The following is a 15,692-nucleotide window of genomic DNA, read 5'->3' on the forward strand; positions in this document are numbered from 1 at the left end:
GGAAGGACTGACTCACTCCCCTGGCTGCAATGTTGTTTATCTTGCAGGGCAACATGAGAGCACAGAGACGCCATTAACACAAGAAATGGGCAGTTAGCTTACAAATGTCATTTCTGAAGGCTGGAAGAGGAAAGCACGTGGAAGTGTTTAACTACGCAAAAAATTCAGCACTCTGAATGATTTATTTGTTCCATTGTGATGAGCATACAGTCTAAGATTTGCGATGGCATTTAAATAACAAAGATCAGGAAAGAAACTTCAGCCAAAAATGATATTTTCCCCAATACAGGCAGGCTCTTGCTTTATTTTAGAGTTTAGTCAAAGTACAACAAAATAGCCCTAACATTTTACCACTTATCTTCCACAAAGAAACATATTTAAAGTAGCAACAATAGCACTCATTACAGTGAATCCAATTGGCATGAATGTAGCTGACGAGGAAAGTACTGTTAAATGAGCAAAATAAAATCAGATACTTTGCTTCTAAAATGCACTTGTGGTAGTTATGCTCACACACACCTTCATGGTTCTTCACTCAGTCTTAAAATAATCTAATTTTAAGCTCTTAATTTGCCATCATTCACTAGAATTCCTTTTCAGCATTACCGTACATACAGGTTTTTCTCATCCATGGCAACAGGAAGCAGTGTCAGGCAGAAAAGTTAAACAACGACTCCGCATGTCTGCTGGACAACACTGCCTTTGTTTCATCTCCAGACATTCTGCTTCAACATGGTTCCGCGCACTCGCGCACTCTCCGTCAATACGCCGCCGTGCCATCCTGTTATTAGAGCCGTTTCAGGAAATTAATTCCACTTTAATTCCAGGGACTAGACAGCACTTCCACTATCACAGCTTCCTCATGTCCAGAGGCTTAGTCCAATTTGCCAGCATTTCAAAACAACACAAATATGTAAACAGCTTATAAAGTATGCACACACGCAACAAAAAGGAAAGAAATCCAAAGCATTTGTTTCCACAGTGCAGTGTTTCTTTTTTTCTCACTCCTCTGCAGTGCAAAAAAGGAAAATACGAGAAAAAAAAGCATCAAATAATAAATAGACTTTCTCTTTCATATATATATTTCTGTGTTTATACATATATATATATATATTTGTGATGATAGGTCTCTACATGAGCACACAGCTCTTGGCCCGGTCCTTCCTCATGGCCGGGGCCTGGTCTATTTGCTCAGTCCGACCTGGCAGAGGTGGAAGGGGCAGTTGCGAGACTCGTTTCAGGCCTCTGCGGGAACTGCTGCGTTTTAGCTGCGGCTTGTGCGGCCGTCGCACTGACGCCAAGGTGGTGATGTGGAACACATCCCGAACACTGTTTTCAGAAACCTTGGAGGTGCACTCCACATACGCCACCGCTCCCATCTGACGAGCTATCGTGCTTCCCTGGAACATGGAGACAGGCAAAGAAGAAATGAAAAAGGAAGCAAAGCTAAATGTGAAAGTACAAGAAGAAGAAGACAGGGAAAACACGCATCATTTTAACAATCAGAAATCATGTGGTGTGAATCCTCTTAACATTCGTTGTCCTCTCTTCAGTGATTTTGAGTACTTGTGCATTCTTCTTTTTTTTGTATGTGAAATCCTGAACATCTCTCAACAGTGGCTTTTCATTAGTTTCCTCAGGCTTTAAGAGGTCGTGTAAGACATAAGTTTCCTTCATGTCATTTTTCAGTGTTTCAAAAAGAAAATTAAATATCCCCATATGCACTCATCCTTCATTGTGTCTTGGCATATGCAGACACTATAGCTCAACAGCAGAAAACTAAATGTCCCCCAAAAAAGAGGCAGCAATTCTGAGATATAGATGTTGATCTAAACTGATGACTGAAAGCCAGCGATCTGAACATGTCTGCAGATAAATGAATTTCCTCCAACCGAAGCATGAATAATGTAGATGCTGACTCCTCAGTCTGCAGTAAAACAAAAGGATGGAAATCCGCTGGGCCAGTTTTGATATGGTCTATGAGGCTATTTACAGGGAAGACATTCACACTAGGTACCAGAGCTTACCCCTGAGTAAAGTTACACTAACTGAGTTATTTGAAATTGTAAATTGTTTGCTCATGATCAAATCAGACACAAATTTAATTTGAAAACCCCTGAGCCCCCGCCTTCACTACAGTACTACATATCCTCATCTGTTGTTTAATGATCAGAGTTTAAAGCTGTTAAAGCACATGCCGAGGATCTAACAGATGAGACAGAACTGCATTTCCCATGACCCCTACAACTGCATGTTCTCCAGCACAGAGAAAGCTTTTCATCTCAAGTGGAAGTAGTTTGATTTTCATCGCAGCTGCACTGAGGCGTGTATAAGAAGCGATGAAGGCCTCATTAGGTGAAACAGCAGATTTAGATTCCAGGGTGGCGGTGGGAGGGGAAAGAGGTAGATTGTAGTGACAAGTGGAAATGCTCGATCGAATCTCGGACAGATTAGTGTGGAAATGTCTGGAGTTCACCCAGTGGTCATTCGCAAGGCGACTTCTCAGCTCTGCTGGAATTCAATTTAAAGATCAGCAACAGGATAGCAACACAGGCTATTAGATTAGAGCACCGAAATGTTTATTGTGCACAGCTTTGGCATCTGCCATGTGACACACATTTTCTGGGCATATAAGAGAGGCAAACAGTAGGTGTCTCAAACCAAAAGAGAGACTGAGAAGGACCATGACAAACATTTTCTATGGTCCTAGCCAGTAAATGGTCCCAGCTATTTTACATTACCTCCGTGGTTTGTCACTCTTCTTTTGTTTACGTGTCTTATTTATATGACCTGTCTGTTTTTTTTTCAGTTGCTGAGTTTTTTTAGAAACAGCATGCTTTTAGCCTCCAGTAAGCTCTTAGACAGTAGCGGGAAAAAGGCTCCTTTGTTTTGAGGGCTTTTGTATGGTGGTGAAAAAAGCCCCTCCACTTTTTGTATGTCTAACACAGGAGAGCACACAAATTGAACACACTGAAAGCTGATTAAAATTCACAGATTTACAGAGCAGTTTATCATCCCCTCCCCCTTCTCCCCCATCCCCTTGGCTTAGAGGTCACGGCAGCATGTGATAAAACGACTCACTCATTTATCAATGTCCATTTTCTATTCATCCTGCATTTTGAAAATCTGTAAATCTGCATGAATATTTCATTTCAGGGGGGAAAAAAAATGTTTCCCTAGACATAAACTAGACTAACCACTTGTGCTTCTTCCGCAGCCCTTGCCATAAGCAACATTACATTCCCTGTCAGCAAATTTTGGCCAAAACGCCAACCCCAGCAACATGTCCCCGAGGGGTTTAACGCTGTTCTAATAGCAGTCATGTGGTATTTTATTGTGTTGCATGAGCCTTTTCTCACACTCCTTTCCTGTGGGACCGTAAAAGAGAGGTAATGCCACTGCTGATACAACACAGAAAAATCTCATTTTATCGCTTTATTGCTTTCTAATTTCTTTTCCACATCTGTTTCCAAATCTGTCTGTCTTCCCAGGGCACCTTGCAAGTCTCAATCGTATTATTTATCTCACTCCATTCTCCTCTGATATCCATCATCTGCTAGCTCTCACCTGCTCGTGGGTGACAGGGATGAGGCGCTGTTTGGAGAGTTCCCTCAGGGTATTGACGTCTGTCCTCATGTCCAGCTTACAGCCCACCAGCACCACCTTGGCATTTGGACAAAACTCTTGCGTCTCTCCTTGCCACTGCAGGAACGTGAGCCGACAAAGAAAAACCGAAAGACACTCTTGATTATGTCAAACATGAGCACTGAGCGCTGAGCTGCCTTTGCTGAAGTACAGTGATGACCTTTTGGCTACTCAGACACTGGATACCTGAGTTTGAGGGAGATTAATGCTCTCTTTCTAAAAGACATTTGTTCAGCTTAGCAAACACAGCAAAAACAAATGCATAACTTTGGTGTGTGTTTTTGTGGGAATTTAAGTCCAGCCTTCAAAAGGTTGGGGATTTTGGTTTCCATTGACTTTTCTTATGTCATTTTGTTCTCAGCAAATTACTCAATGTAATTCAGTAAAGACTTTTTAACTTGACCAATCCATTCATCCATTGATGTCTGTTCTCTTTATTTTTTGTCAACAAAGCCATTCATCAGTCAGCAAAACTAAATATTTTGTTCCAGTCATTTGTCAACTGTATGATGAATATGATTTTTTCTTTTACTTTTGTTTGAGATAAACAAAATTTTACAGAGGGATAAACCACCCCTCTGTAATTGTACCAGGTGGAATGAAAAAGTTCAACTATTCTGCCAGTAAACATCAAGCATCCTGCTTTCTTTGAATTTGTCGTCACCACTTCCAGCATGGGTGCTATTTTCAGATATTGCTCCTTTTAAGTCCCTTTTTGTGCGCTGAATCCCCTCACTGTGTCAAAATGTCAACTCTTCAGCTTTCATTTCTTTTTGCAGTAGAGGACAAAGTTGCGGGAAGCCAAATCTGGCAAGCAGTGTGGATGAGCGATTATTGTGTTGGTGTGGCCAAAAAACTTGTCACTGTTCTGTGTGCTGGTGCACAATGACACAGTGACGAACCCCACAGTTCATATGCTCTTCTTATTACACCTGAGAACATTGATAGTCTGACCCAGGGAAATTAATTTACAGCGCACAATTCTGAAAATCTCAACATTAAAAAAGGAAAAATAAAACAATGCACATTCTTTTAGTTTGTACATCTGGCCTTTATGAACTGCCTTTTGGCTTGGACACTGCAGATATGCAGATTTCATCAACAGGGGATATCCTCCACATGAAAGTCAGTGGAGTTTGATGTTTTATCTCCTCTCAAGTTTGGGCTCCATGGTAAAATCTCATATGCATAAAAGGGCAAAACAGCAGCAGTGCTGGAAGTGTTTCAGAGGTCTACAAACAGAAGACCTTAACGGTGCAATGTGCCAAATTTAAATTGGGTATTTTGGGGGTTTTTGCATTTTTTTGTTTTATTTTTTAAATGGGCAGATTTGTGAAATTTTACAAAAGCAGCTCATTATTGGCATTTTCAGCACAAAACAGACAACTAATTAATCTTAAGTGTGATGGAAAGGGGTGATAACTGTAGAGATTTATTTAAAGTTACATTCATTGTGGGTACATTTTACATTTTCAATTGTTTAATTAATGAATTGTCAGACTGTTAAAAAAATCAAAACAAAACAAAAAGGACAGGAATGGAAAAATCTTGGCATAAAACCTGTAAATTATCATGAGTAAGAAGCTAAAACTAGAAATATTTGGCAGTTTTGCTTGAGAAATGGCTCAAAGATGAAGTGATCAGCAAAAAAGCCACAGATTAACTGGTGCTGTCAAGCATCCAGGATTAATCAGGTAATTATTTTACCTCTAATCAGATTAAAGAGACTTCCTGTTTTTTTATGATACAAGGCAATGTTCACTATTTTACTGCAACAACTATAGGGCCACGTACTGTGACTTTTTCACTCGTGCCGGCTTAGTTTGGACGTCTGTGTGGTGTGTTATACTTTCCTTACTCAGTCTCCATCAACAAAATCTATTTCAGGTTCTGTTCCGAAAAGGTTGAGCAGTCTTCCTTCTAAAATCACCCTGAGATTAAATGTCACTACTGAACCAACACAGTGTCTCCTCCTGGCAACACAAATACATGACAGCCCTGAAATATTCCGCATGCCATGTGCAGAATGTCAGGGTGTCCATTCATCCCTTGTACTGAAAACAACCTCTGACCTTTCAGGCACATCCCCATTCTGTAAGTGACATCCAATCAAAACCTTTGATTGTTTAACCCTCTCTCCTCCACCAGCTGTCGTCTAGAAACATTGGTGACCCCCCCTAGCTCCTGGAGGTCAAGAGTCTAATTTAGGATGGTGATTGTGCCACAGGTTTTCCATGTGCGCCTGAGTTTCAGGGATTATTGGGATGACAACTAGGGGGCAGGGGTCATGGCAACCCCCTGCCAAGTGATGCATGGGAAAAGCTAAAGCTGAGGAGCAGTGCTGCTTCCCCTGTTGACAGATTCCACGGAGGCTGAAGAGATATTGGTGGGTTAAAGAAATGGTGTCCTGGGTTAGATCTACAAAAGTCTGCAGGGGCATTTTAGCAGCTCCCTTCAGACCACTAAACACGTCAACAGACCAGCCATGGGAACTGTCTTCAGCCCACAAGGGGTGCAGTTCAAAGGCAAACTCACACACACATGGCTTCAAGATGAAACACCACTAAAAGGCACAGGTCTGCTTTTCATGATACACATGCATGCAAACAGACCCATTAAGTTGGGTATAATTACACCATGGGTGTTTCACTATACTATGTGGGCACACAATCTGCCACTGGCTGTAAAAACACGTCCAAAACCACATTTGATGACGCCACCCGGCTATTACACCCATCCCAACTGCACTGTTCCCAGCCATTAGCCACCTTGCAAATGTTAACAGACACCAACAAGTGAAGTATTCAGCATAAAACTCAGATTTTATATTTTAAATGTTCACAGAAAGTCAGTTTCTAACACTCCTCAACATTCTCTGAAATGTCTTCTCTGATATGTCTGGTGTGTCTAATATGCGTATCTGATATTCCTCTTGAACCCAGCCGGCTGCAAGCCCTCTTATTTCATTCTTCGCATTGACCTTCTATTGCTTTCAGGGACACGGGTCAAGTATCCATGGACGTTTTGATGAGATAAAGGAAAGCGAGGCTTTAACCTCAGTGCTGATTTGCTCCATTGTTAAGCCGTGAAAAGCTGCTGGCACAGAAATCTAAGTCGATACAAGATGCTGATCAGGAAAAAGTGAATTGGATTGGTTTTTCGTTGGTTCTCCGCTTTCACTGCGATATTAAATGCTGATCCAAAGTATTGAGAGGGGGAGTAAAAAATACTGACCTTCTTTATGACACTGTCCAAAGTCTCTGGACGGCTGATGTCGAAACAGATAAGCACTGCATCTGAATCAGGATACGCCAACGGCCTCACATTATCGTAATAAGAAGAACCTGTGAACACACAATAACATATGGTGTAAGGTCATGGTGTCTTTGGGGAAATTCCTAACTGTTTTTAACCTGATTTAACCCTGCAAGACTCTGCATCCCAACCATATGGCCTACTCTGTCAATTAGAAACATACTGCACACCCCCGGAAAGTGATCCAAAGGTCATTAATACATGAATAGCCCATTAAAGCAGGCAGTGTGGCACACACATCGACATGCTGCAGCTCGAACACACTCTCCAGATGTAAATGAACCTTGATCTTAGCAGTTATGTGCACATATTCGTGCATCTTTTTCTCTTGGGCTTCCACACAGCTGTGCCTCTTCTGTCACAGTACTTCAGGAGGAATGTTGAGGAGTTAGTCATAGCAGCACACACACACATACACACGCATATACACAAAGGTGAATTATAGTGGCTTGAGAATTGGAGGACTGGTACATACGATCCATAATCATCTTGAAACGACAGCGAATGCCAGCACAAAGGCCAAACTAAAGGTTGAACCCCTTAATTCTCTCATCTCATCCCTCTTTCTGTCTCACTTGCAAATAGTCCTTGATTTAAAATCTTCCATTTTCTTTTAGACTTTATGAGATTCACATGCGCTCACACGCTTCTCACCACTCTTGCTTTTCAATTTTGTACCTTGATCAAATTTGAGGGCAGAGTGGCGCCTCTGTACTTCCACAAGTTGCTCACTTCCACAGTTCCTGCTCTCTTGCAGCTCTCATTAGGAGGCTTGTAAAAATATCTGGGCTCTCGTGGATGTGCGGCTGCGGCCACGGGCACCCTCCCTCCTACCGTCAGAAGCTGCTGTAGACCTTATGTTCTGCATAAATTTCAAGCCTCCATAACTCAAAGGTTTGTCACATTGTGCATCAAATCTACCAAAATTAGCAAACCACATTACACCGTAAATAAATATTAAACGCTTTGGAAGATTAAACAGATTTAGGTTCATACAAGCTGATGATTTTTAATCTTTATACAAAACCAAAGTTTATGTTTGTTTGGTGTGTCTGTGCTTCATACCAAACCTGACCTGCCACACAATAAACAGACTGTTAGAGCTGCATGCTTTAGTCTGGTGTTCTGCACAAAAGCACTACACCCCGCATCACTATGTTCTCTTTGTTAATAATGGAATGAGTATGTGACAATAGCTGCACGCGGCCCGCAACCCCATCATTCAGCTTGCTGTCCTGTAGTGACCTGCTCATTGCTCTTTGAGAACAATGCAACAGGCTGCCTGTCACATCCTCACAAGCTGGAATGGTTTTGTTTACATTTGTTTGTCACTAAAAATCCATATTAACATCAAACGCTTAAAAAAATTACCTGAAATATCAATTAAATCAGAGAAAAAACGAGTATGCTTTGTTTACAGTGGCTTCAAATTTCTCTCGGTTTAACACTACTGACTTTGATATCATTGTTTATACAAATTACTACCCCCTGCAGCTGGCAATAATACATATTACCACATCCTCACAGTGTGGTGACTAGATAGTGCGTTTCAAATTAGCATTCAATTAATTTTTATAAAATCTTGCTCACCACATGCACACAACCATTTATCTGCTGGCTGACTCTTTAACACACTGACTCTTTTGCTTTTTGCGCTTATGAAGCGCCTTGAGGCGACATTTGTTGTGATTTGGCGCTATATAAATAAAATTGAATTGAATTGAATTGAATTGAATTGAATTGAATTGTCAAAAGAAGATTATTGTTTCCACTTACAGTAATTTGTAGTTCTTATATGGTCCCGTTTAGGACCTCCCTGCCCTTCTGAATAGTTGGAGGTGGGAGGAGGAACAGTAGGAACCCAGCACAGACAAATAGAGGTGGGTTGCAAGTGAGCTTTCAAGTGGATTGTAACCACAAGTAGACTACAGCAGCTTAAAAAACCAGTAATACATGTGTTTTGTTTTGTTTTTTAAATTTGATGCATAGAAACCAAGTTTAGCTGCAGCAGTGCACTTCTGAGCTAATGGCATGTTTGATCAGCTTTGCACATCCTCATGCACCTGGACATAGAACAGAAGACACAAATAATACATTAAATCTAAATTAGAAATGCTCTCAAGCAGCAACACCAGAACAATTGAACTCTGCAAAATCCTGAAGGATGCTGGGCAAAATACATTTAACAACATTCCTTTGCTTACTTTAAAATATTTATGTTGTAATTTCAGTGCAATACACAGGAAAGAAAAAGTAATTTTAGCCTACACCTTGCGGGGCATTATCAGGAATTCATAGTCTCCTCTTCATCTTATTAACACAATATTGCTACAGTTCTGTATTGCTGAGAGAGCAGGACTAACACAAGCACACACAACCACATCCCCAGAAAAGGATGCCAAGTCCGACACTCAGCAAAGCTCACTTTGTAAGACAGCAAGCTGTGATGGGTAGCGGTCACACATGAGGTGCTGTAGCTGCTGAAGTCGGTCTTTAGTATGTATCGCAGTGCAGCAGACCTGTACTAAGGTTAGAGATGAAGAAGAAATGAGACACCCCTGTGGGGGTGGAGTAGGGACAAAAAAGATTTAATGAGTTTGATGCCGGAGCTAGGGCGTGTAGCAGCAACAGAGAGAGAGAGAGTAGCAACCAGGGGATTAAAGCAAAATCAAGATGAAGAGAAAAAGACGTCAGATGAAGCAAAGTTGAGACAACAGTACTAGCTTGACTCAACATGTAATTAGAAACTGAAATGTGGCCATTGGGATCAATTTGTCAGTCCCAAAGATCAAAATGATTGACAGGTCATGGTCACGGCAGGGCTTGTCACAGCACAGCAATTCAGAGCTCCTCTGCCCTGAACGACAGGAAAGCTACCTCAGCACTTTTGCAAAGTCGGGGAAAAAAGTCCTCTGAGGGAGCGGAGAAAAGTGCTGTGTTTAAAAGAAGCCGAGCAGGCACAAATAAAAACCAATCAACATAACAATCAAGAGCACGAGGGAAAAAAAGGGGAGAAAGCATTTTCTCCTGCCATTTCTCCAGCAAAAACACATGACCAGAGATAAAAGAGGATGTCACTGAGGGTAGGGTTGGAGTGGGTGTTTGGGTAGGTAATGAAAGCACTGGACTCGGCAGGACAGATCAAATAAAGAGGTATGAGAGCTCTGGCTGGGTTGGCTATTGGTGAAGTTGGCCTGTGCCCATTCACTGTGAGGTGGAACAAAAGGTCAATTGAATTTCAGACATAGGCAGCATGAGATGGATGGGCCAGAAGAGTGTGGGAGGGGAGCGTAGCCTGGCAGGAACCACTAAAAATCATCACGCCTGGCAAGGAGCGGGGCCCTGCCACGCCGTGCCAAGGACAGGCATAAAACACCCCTCACAAAACCTCCTTAAACATTAGCATTAGCCTAGCATTAGCCTAATTTAGTACAGGAGATCTCTCACAGTGGAAAGTGGATTTCTGCATTTATTATCCACAGGACTAATTAGTGCAAAGCCACACTGCAGAACCACACAAGAGGTTGCACCTAAACATAATGACAGAGTTAGGAGGAAAGCAGTCCTTGTCTGCCGTCACTTGAGCTTCATCAAAGGCCAGAAACGTCCCAGAGGATGCTGAGGCGGACAGGAACTTAGTGGAGCGCTAATGTACAGTAATAAGACTTGAGGGTTTGCGGTATGACTTCATTTATGCCTCCTGTCCCTTGACACATCGACTCTCCTGTAGGGAGAATCTATCTGAGACATGACAGCTCTCTATCTGCTCATTCAAAAGCTCTTCTGTGAAAAACTCATTTTCTGATAGAGCTGAGAAGAAAAAAAAAATCACAATAACACACAAACAGAACATGTAACAGGGCAGATTCTTTGGGAATCCAACACTTCAAAAAACCTTATATTTATCAATACATTAGTCTGTAATATCACAGCAGGAATGATCTCCTTCTTTCTGTTCTTGTTGCATGCTTATTTTAGGCGCAGCTAAAATGCCAACCATTATGAGTGTGTGAGTGTGTGTGTGGGGGGGGGGGGGGGGGGGTAGTCTTTGCCTCTAAGCTCTCTGATGTGTTCATGCACATATGGCAGGGAGTCAACAGCAACTAATAGCCTCATTAGGCCATATAGAAATCCTGAAAAACACCCATGCAGACAAAGGCAGGGTAACGAACACCCTTCCAAATGTCACCAAATCACCAAATTAGCGAAAACGGGATCTTTTTTCTTCTCCTTCAGCTGTTTTCCTCTTGAAATCCACCTTCAGTGTGAAGGGAAAACATTTTAAGCCGTGGTGGCAGAGTATCTTAGCAACCTGGGGGATGCAAATGGCTTCATTGCGAGGCCTTAGAAAGGAAAAAAGAAAGAAGAGAGCAGGAGACTGAAAGCACTTCAGTGCATCGCTGATTAGAGGTGACTAAAAGGAGAGTTGGTGCTCCAACCTTTAGGAGGTTGAGAAGACTTTCAAACACTGAAGCTCCGAGCTGTGTTGTGACTTCTTCTCAATTAAGGCTCAGCTCAAACAGAAATAAACAGACTGCTGCCAAGACACCCTTTGAGAGGAAGTAGTTACTCTGACCTAATGTAGCCTACAAGACAGTGTATGTTTTATGTGAATGTAAGCCTGCGTTCTTTTTGAAGTCCACATCTTGAAGCCATACAGGTGCACATCGAACCACTGACCTTACCTAAACTGTCATGCAAAAAAATCTAACCAGTAGATAAAAGTACGACATATATTGCAAATTCGAGATTTTTTTTTCACTTTTAATATCATCTGGTTTTTCATAAATACATATTCAGAAGTACTGTCCAGCAAGTTTGGATAATTTATGTTACATTTTTGATAGAGCCCGACCAGTATAGGATTTTTAGACAGATATCAATGCCGATATTTGGTGATACAAAAATCCAATATTCTGATATATCAGCCAGTATTTTTATTCCCTATTATTCAGATACGCAAAGCAAACTAGTTCCTGAACAATTTTTATGTGTATTTATTTAGTCTTTTTTTTCCCAAGTGGATATTGTGTTTGTAGCATTCCAAACACATCCCCAAAGAGGGAAGCTGCAGAGTGCCCTCTTGTGAATAAACTATGCAATGTCAACACTCCTAACACGATTGGCTGTTTCTCTGGTCTTTAATTTTCTGCAATCATCAGCAATTATAAAGGATACTACTAATTTATCAGTAAATAACTGATACTGGCCAATAATATCGACCTGCCAATAAATACTTCTAATTTTTACTCCTACGTGATATGTTTCCCATGTCATACTGGGGAAAGCTAACATGTCCCTGCTTCAGCTATTTAATTCATCACTGACAAGGTTACGCTGATTTGTGCAGTGCTAAATTGTCATTTTATAATAATGCTGTTTAAAGAGAAAGCTAACATTTTGGGGGGGAAAAGTAAAGAGATTATATTTGCAATCTTAACCGTCCATCAAAGAGGCATCAGATTATTACCAATCTAAATCTGCAACAACACACAGCACATAACAGCCAAAGCAATCAAGACCCATCTTTGAGTGATAAGAACAGAAACTGCTGCAACAAGAGTGCTGCAGCTGTAACAGGCAGAATTTGCTAAGGAAACATGTGATCGCACCAATTATCGGCTTGATTTTGCATTTATCTGTTTACTTTCTTAGTTTTAATTACAAGTTTAACACACATTTATAACATTATTTTTAAAAACTTCACATCTCACTGTTCTTGCTTAAAAATCTTTGTAATTTTAGTTTGATGAATCCATGCAAAAATGTGTAAAAATATCACATTGTGATTTAACACAGTGTTACTGTGCCAGCCTCTTTCTTCACCGGATGAAATAACTTTTACTTCTGTGCCTCCAATTTCAAAAACAGACTACCACGTGTGAAACTAATTAATTAATTAATTAATCTGCATGTTCAGAGTTTCATGCCATGATTTCATACTCATTCATACATGAAAAATCATTCATTTCTAATCACCTGCAACTAATTCATAAGTACCTATATGTAATTCATTAATAGTCAAAGAGAAATTAGCTATGTTTAATTTTAGCTTTTAAAAAAAGTTATATATTGTAGAGACTTGACCTTGTGCATATCCCATCAAAATGTTGAAAGTGTCTAAAAAATATTGGACCTGAAAGCTAATACTGCAATTGCAACATTCGTATTACACCACGACATGAAATCTTTGCCAGATCTTGTGCAATATCTTAATTCGACTATTTACAGCTCAGACATACTTGACATACACTTTATATGAGAAGCTTGAGGCAATGAATTCCTAAATGAAAACGAAATGTAACGAAGTGAAAAAGATGGAACACATGTAAGCCAATGAACTGGAGCTATTCTTACATAAATTTTAACACTTTTCTGGTCTTACTGACCACTCTCCACCACATTCACGTTTTTTCATTCGTTGCATACACCTCTTTCTTATCACACACGCACACACATCCTAGGGAGTTTTGGCATTCAGTATATTGACAGTTTGTCGTGCAAGCCGGAAAAGCTAAGGATCGAATCACTGACCTCCTGCTTGGCTGATGACCTGCTCCATCTTTGGAGCCGCCACCAAAAACCAGAAAAATAATAATCCTGTAATTACCAAACCCCAGCTAGCCTGAACTCTGATCTATGCTTACATCTTTTGCTGCTCTTTCAGGTTGACATATATTACACACACACACACTTCTCACACACAGGTAAAGCTACCGATTTGTAATAGAGATGGCTGTGTCAAGTTTTCAAAAGCATTAGTGCACAGCCAGGACAGTGGAGGTGACACTGGGTTAAATGGCCATTAACCTTGCGTGTCTGCAGCCTATACGCAGAAGATATTGATCAAAGCCCCCACACTTTCCCTGTGGAGGAAGTGCAGCCTTTGAAGAGCATAAAGCACCTTCCACAGATCTGCTCTGAGCTCTGCTGCCAAGGAGTTAATACCTGTGTCTGTCATCCAATCGAAGGTTAAAAAGAAGGGCCAGCCAAAGTACTGACAGCGCAGGCTGGAGACAGAGCAGCATTACTGTCTGTCTCCTGGTTGCCCCAGGGGTATAGAGATGGAATACTGTGTCCCCTTTCAGCTTCTCCTCACCCCTACTCCTTGCTTCACACACAGACGCACTTTCATTCCATCACAGTAACAGCTATGCATTTCATCTCCTGTGTCTGTGGTTCAACTTGTGTTTTTCTTTTAAAGATCACTTTGCTTCTTTGTCTCTCACTTCATCTTTTGATATATTCCCTGTCTAGCTTTAAAAAAAAAAACAACAACACACCAGATGTGTCAGTACTTTGGTTTTCCCCTGCAAACTGTTTGAGAAATAGGTGACTGGTGTGGGAGTCTACATTGGGCTACTCTTAAACATTTGGGGATCTTTGTGTGTTTAGATGTTATAATATAAAAACTCAAAGGCGTTTGTTTGTGTGAGGAACTCAAGTAGTTGTGAATGACTTCTGGTTGTGTACAGGAGGCATGCACACACCCAGCTTTCATCTTTTTTATAGTCTCCAGGCTTACCCCAATCATCATCTGCTTCAATAGAAGCTTTTTTTTTTCATGCACAGTCATTTTGCAGCTCAAACAAAAAGCTGGTTTTAATATCTCCAACATAGATCCATCTTTTTGTTTTGCTTTTGTAGGCTCAACTTCAGATAGAGAAGAATTTTAGAGGAGGAGTAATTTTTCACAAGGATCATTAGCTTGTAGGATTGCAATTTTAAACCCTGATTTTTAAAAACGGACTTAAAAATGAGATAAAAGAAAATAAAACATTAGTTATAAAAGTAAATCAGTGATTTTCTGACCAAAATATAGAAAAATATTTGAGAAGAAGAAAAAAAATCGATGTAATGTTACCATACTGTGGACATTTTAACTACATGGTTAAAAATCTTCTGCAAATTTGGGAATTTAAAAGATAATTTCACAGTCGCTCAGCACGATACTGTTTTTTTGGGGGGTTTTTTGCATGTCCCATTTGGTTCTTTAGCCGTCAGAATTGTTGTCTGAAGGCCAACAAAGATACCCAATGGATTTACTTTATCAAGTGGATCATCACGACCTTGCCATATTGGTTCATTTGATCGACCTTTGTTATTATTATTTATTTTATTTTATTTTCAGTTGTTACAGATGGGACAGACATGACTAGGGATAGGAGAAAGAAAGATGAAGGAAAAGAAAAAGAGAGGGAAAGAGGGACAGTGAGAAAGGGCACTTAAAAAGAGAAAGAGAAAAAAAAAACTCCTGGATCACCTGTTGAGAGAAAAAGAAGAGAAAACAAGCAAAAAAAGAGAGCAACATAATAAACACAACACCATCGCATTAATCTAGCTAAGTGTAAACAGCAGTAAATACTAAATATTGAATGTTGTGGAGCAGCACGCAGGACAGACAGCGCACAATGTGCTTTGAGGTAGCAGCCAAGAAAGGTGTAGTTTATGTCTATGGACAGTGAACACCCGTGTGCACACCTGTGTGGATCAGCGCACTTGTATTCAAAAGGTTTCACCATGTAACTGTCTTCTAGAGGGTGTAGGGAGCCATAGCCCCGTCCAACCAGGGCATGAAGCAGGCATGGAGGAGATCCAGGCCCCAGAGTGCGAGAGCCCAAGCACTCTGGGGCTCAGCACGATACTTAATAGATAACCTGCTTATTTAATCAAGTTTGTCAACACACACAGCTCGACCACAAATCCACCCATTCATCCAGGAAATGAAACTC

General features: G+C 40.8%; 1 protein-coding gene across 1 annotated transcript in view; it reads right to left on the reverse strand.

Moving 5' to 3' along the window:
* Window positions 1–269: 269 nt before the first annotated feature.
* rnd2 (Rho family GTPase 2) overlaps window positions 270–15,692 on the reverse strand; it is a 32,802-nt gene continuing 17,379 nt past the window's right edge. The window contains exons 3-5 of the mRNA XM_006798283.3: window positions 6,880–6,989; window positions 3,568–3,702; window positions 270–1,400 (exon numbers count right to left, since the gene is read on the reverse strand). Coding sequence (XP_006798346.1) covers window positions 1,131–1,400; window positions 3,568–3,702; window positions 6,880–6,989 — 515 coding nt within the window. The 3' untranslated portion in view covers window positions 270–1,130. The remainder of the gene's footprint in view (window positions 1,401–3,567; window positions 3,703–6,879; window positions 6,990–15,692) is intronic.

The sequence above is a fragment of the Neolamprologus brichardi genome, chromosome 4 (assembly GCF_056152115.1).
Source record: "Neolamprologus brichardi isolate AB-2024 chromosome 4, ASM5615211v1, whole genome shotgun sequence".
NCBI classification, from domain to species: Eukaryota; Metazoa; Chordata; class Actinopteri; order Cichliformes; family Cichlidae; genus Neolamprologus; species Neolamprologus brichardi.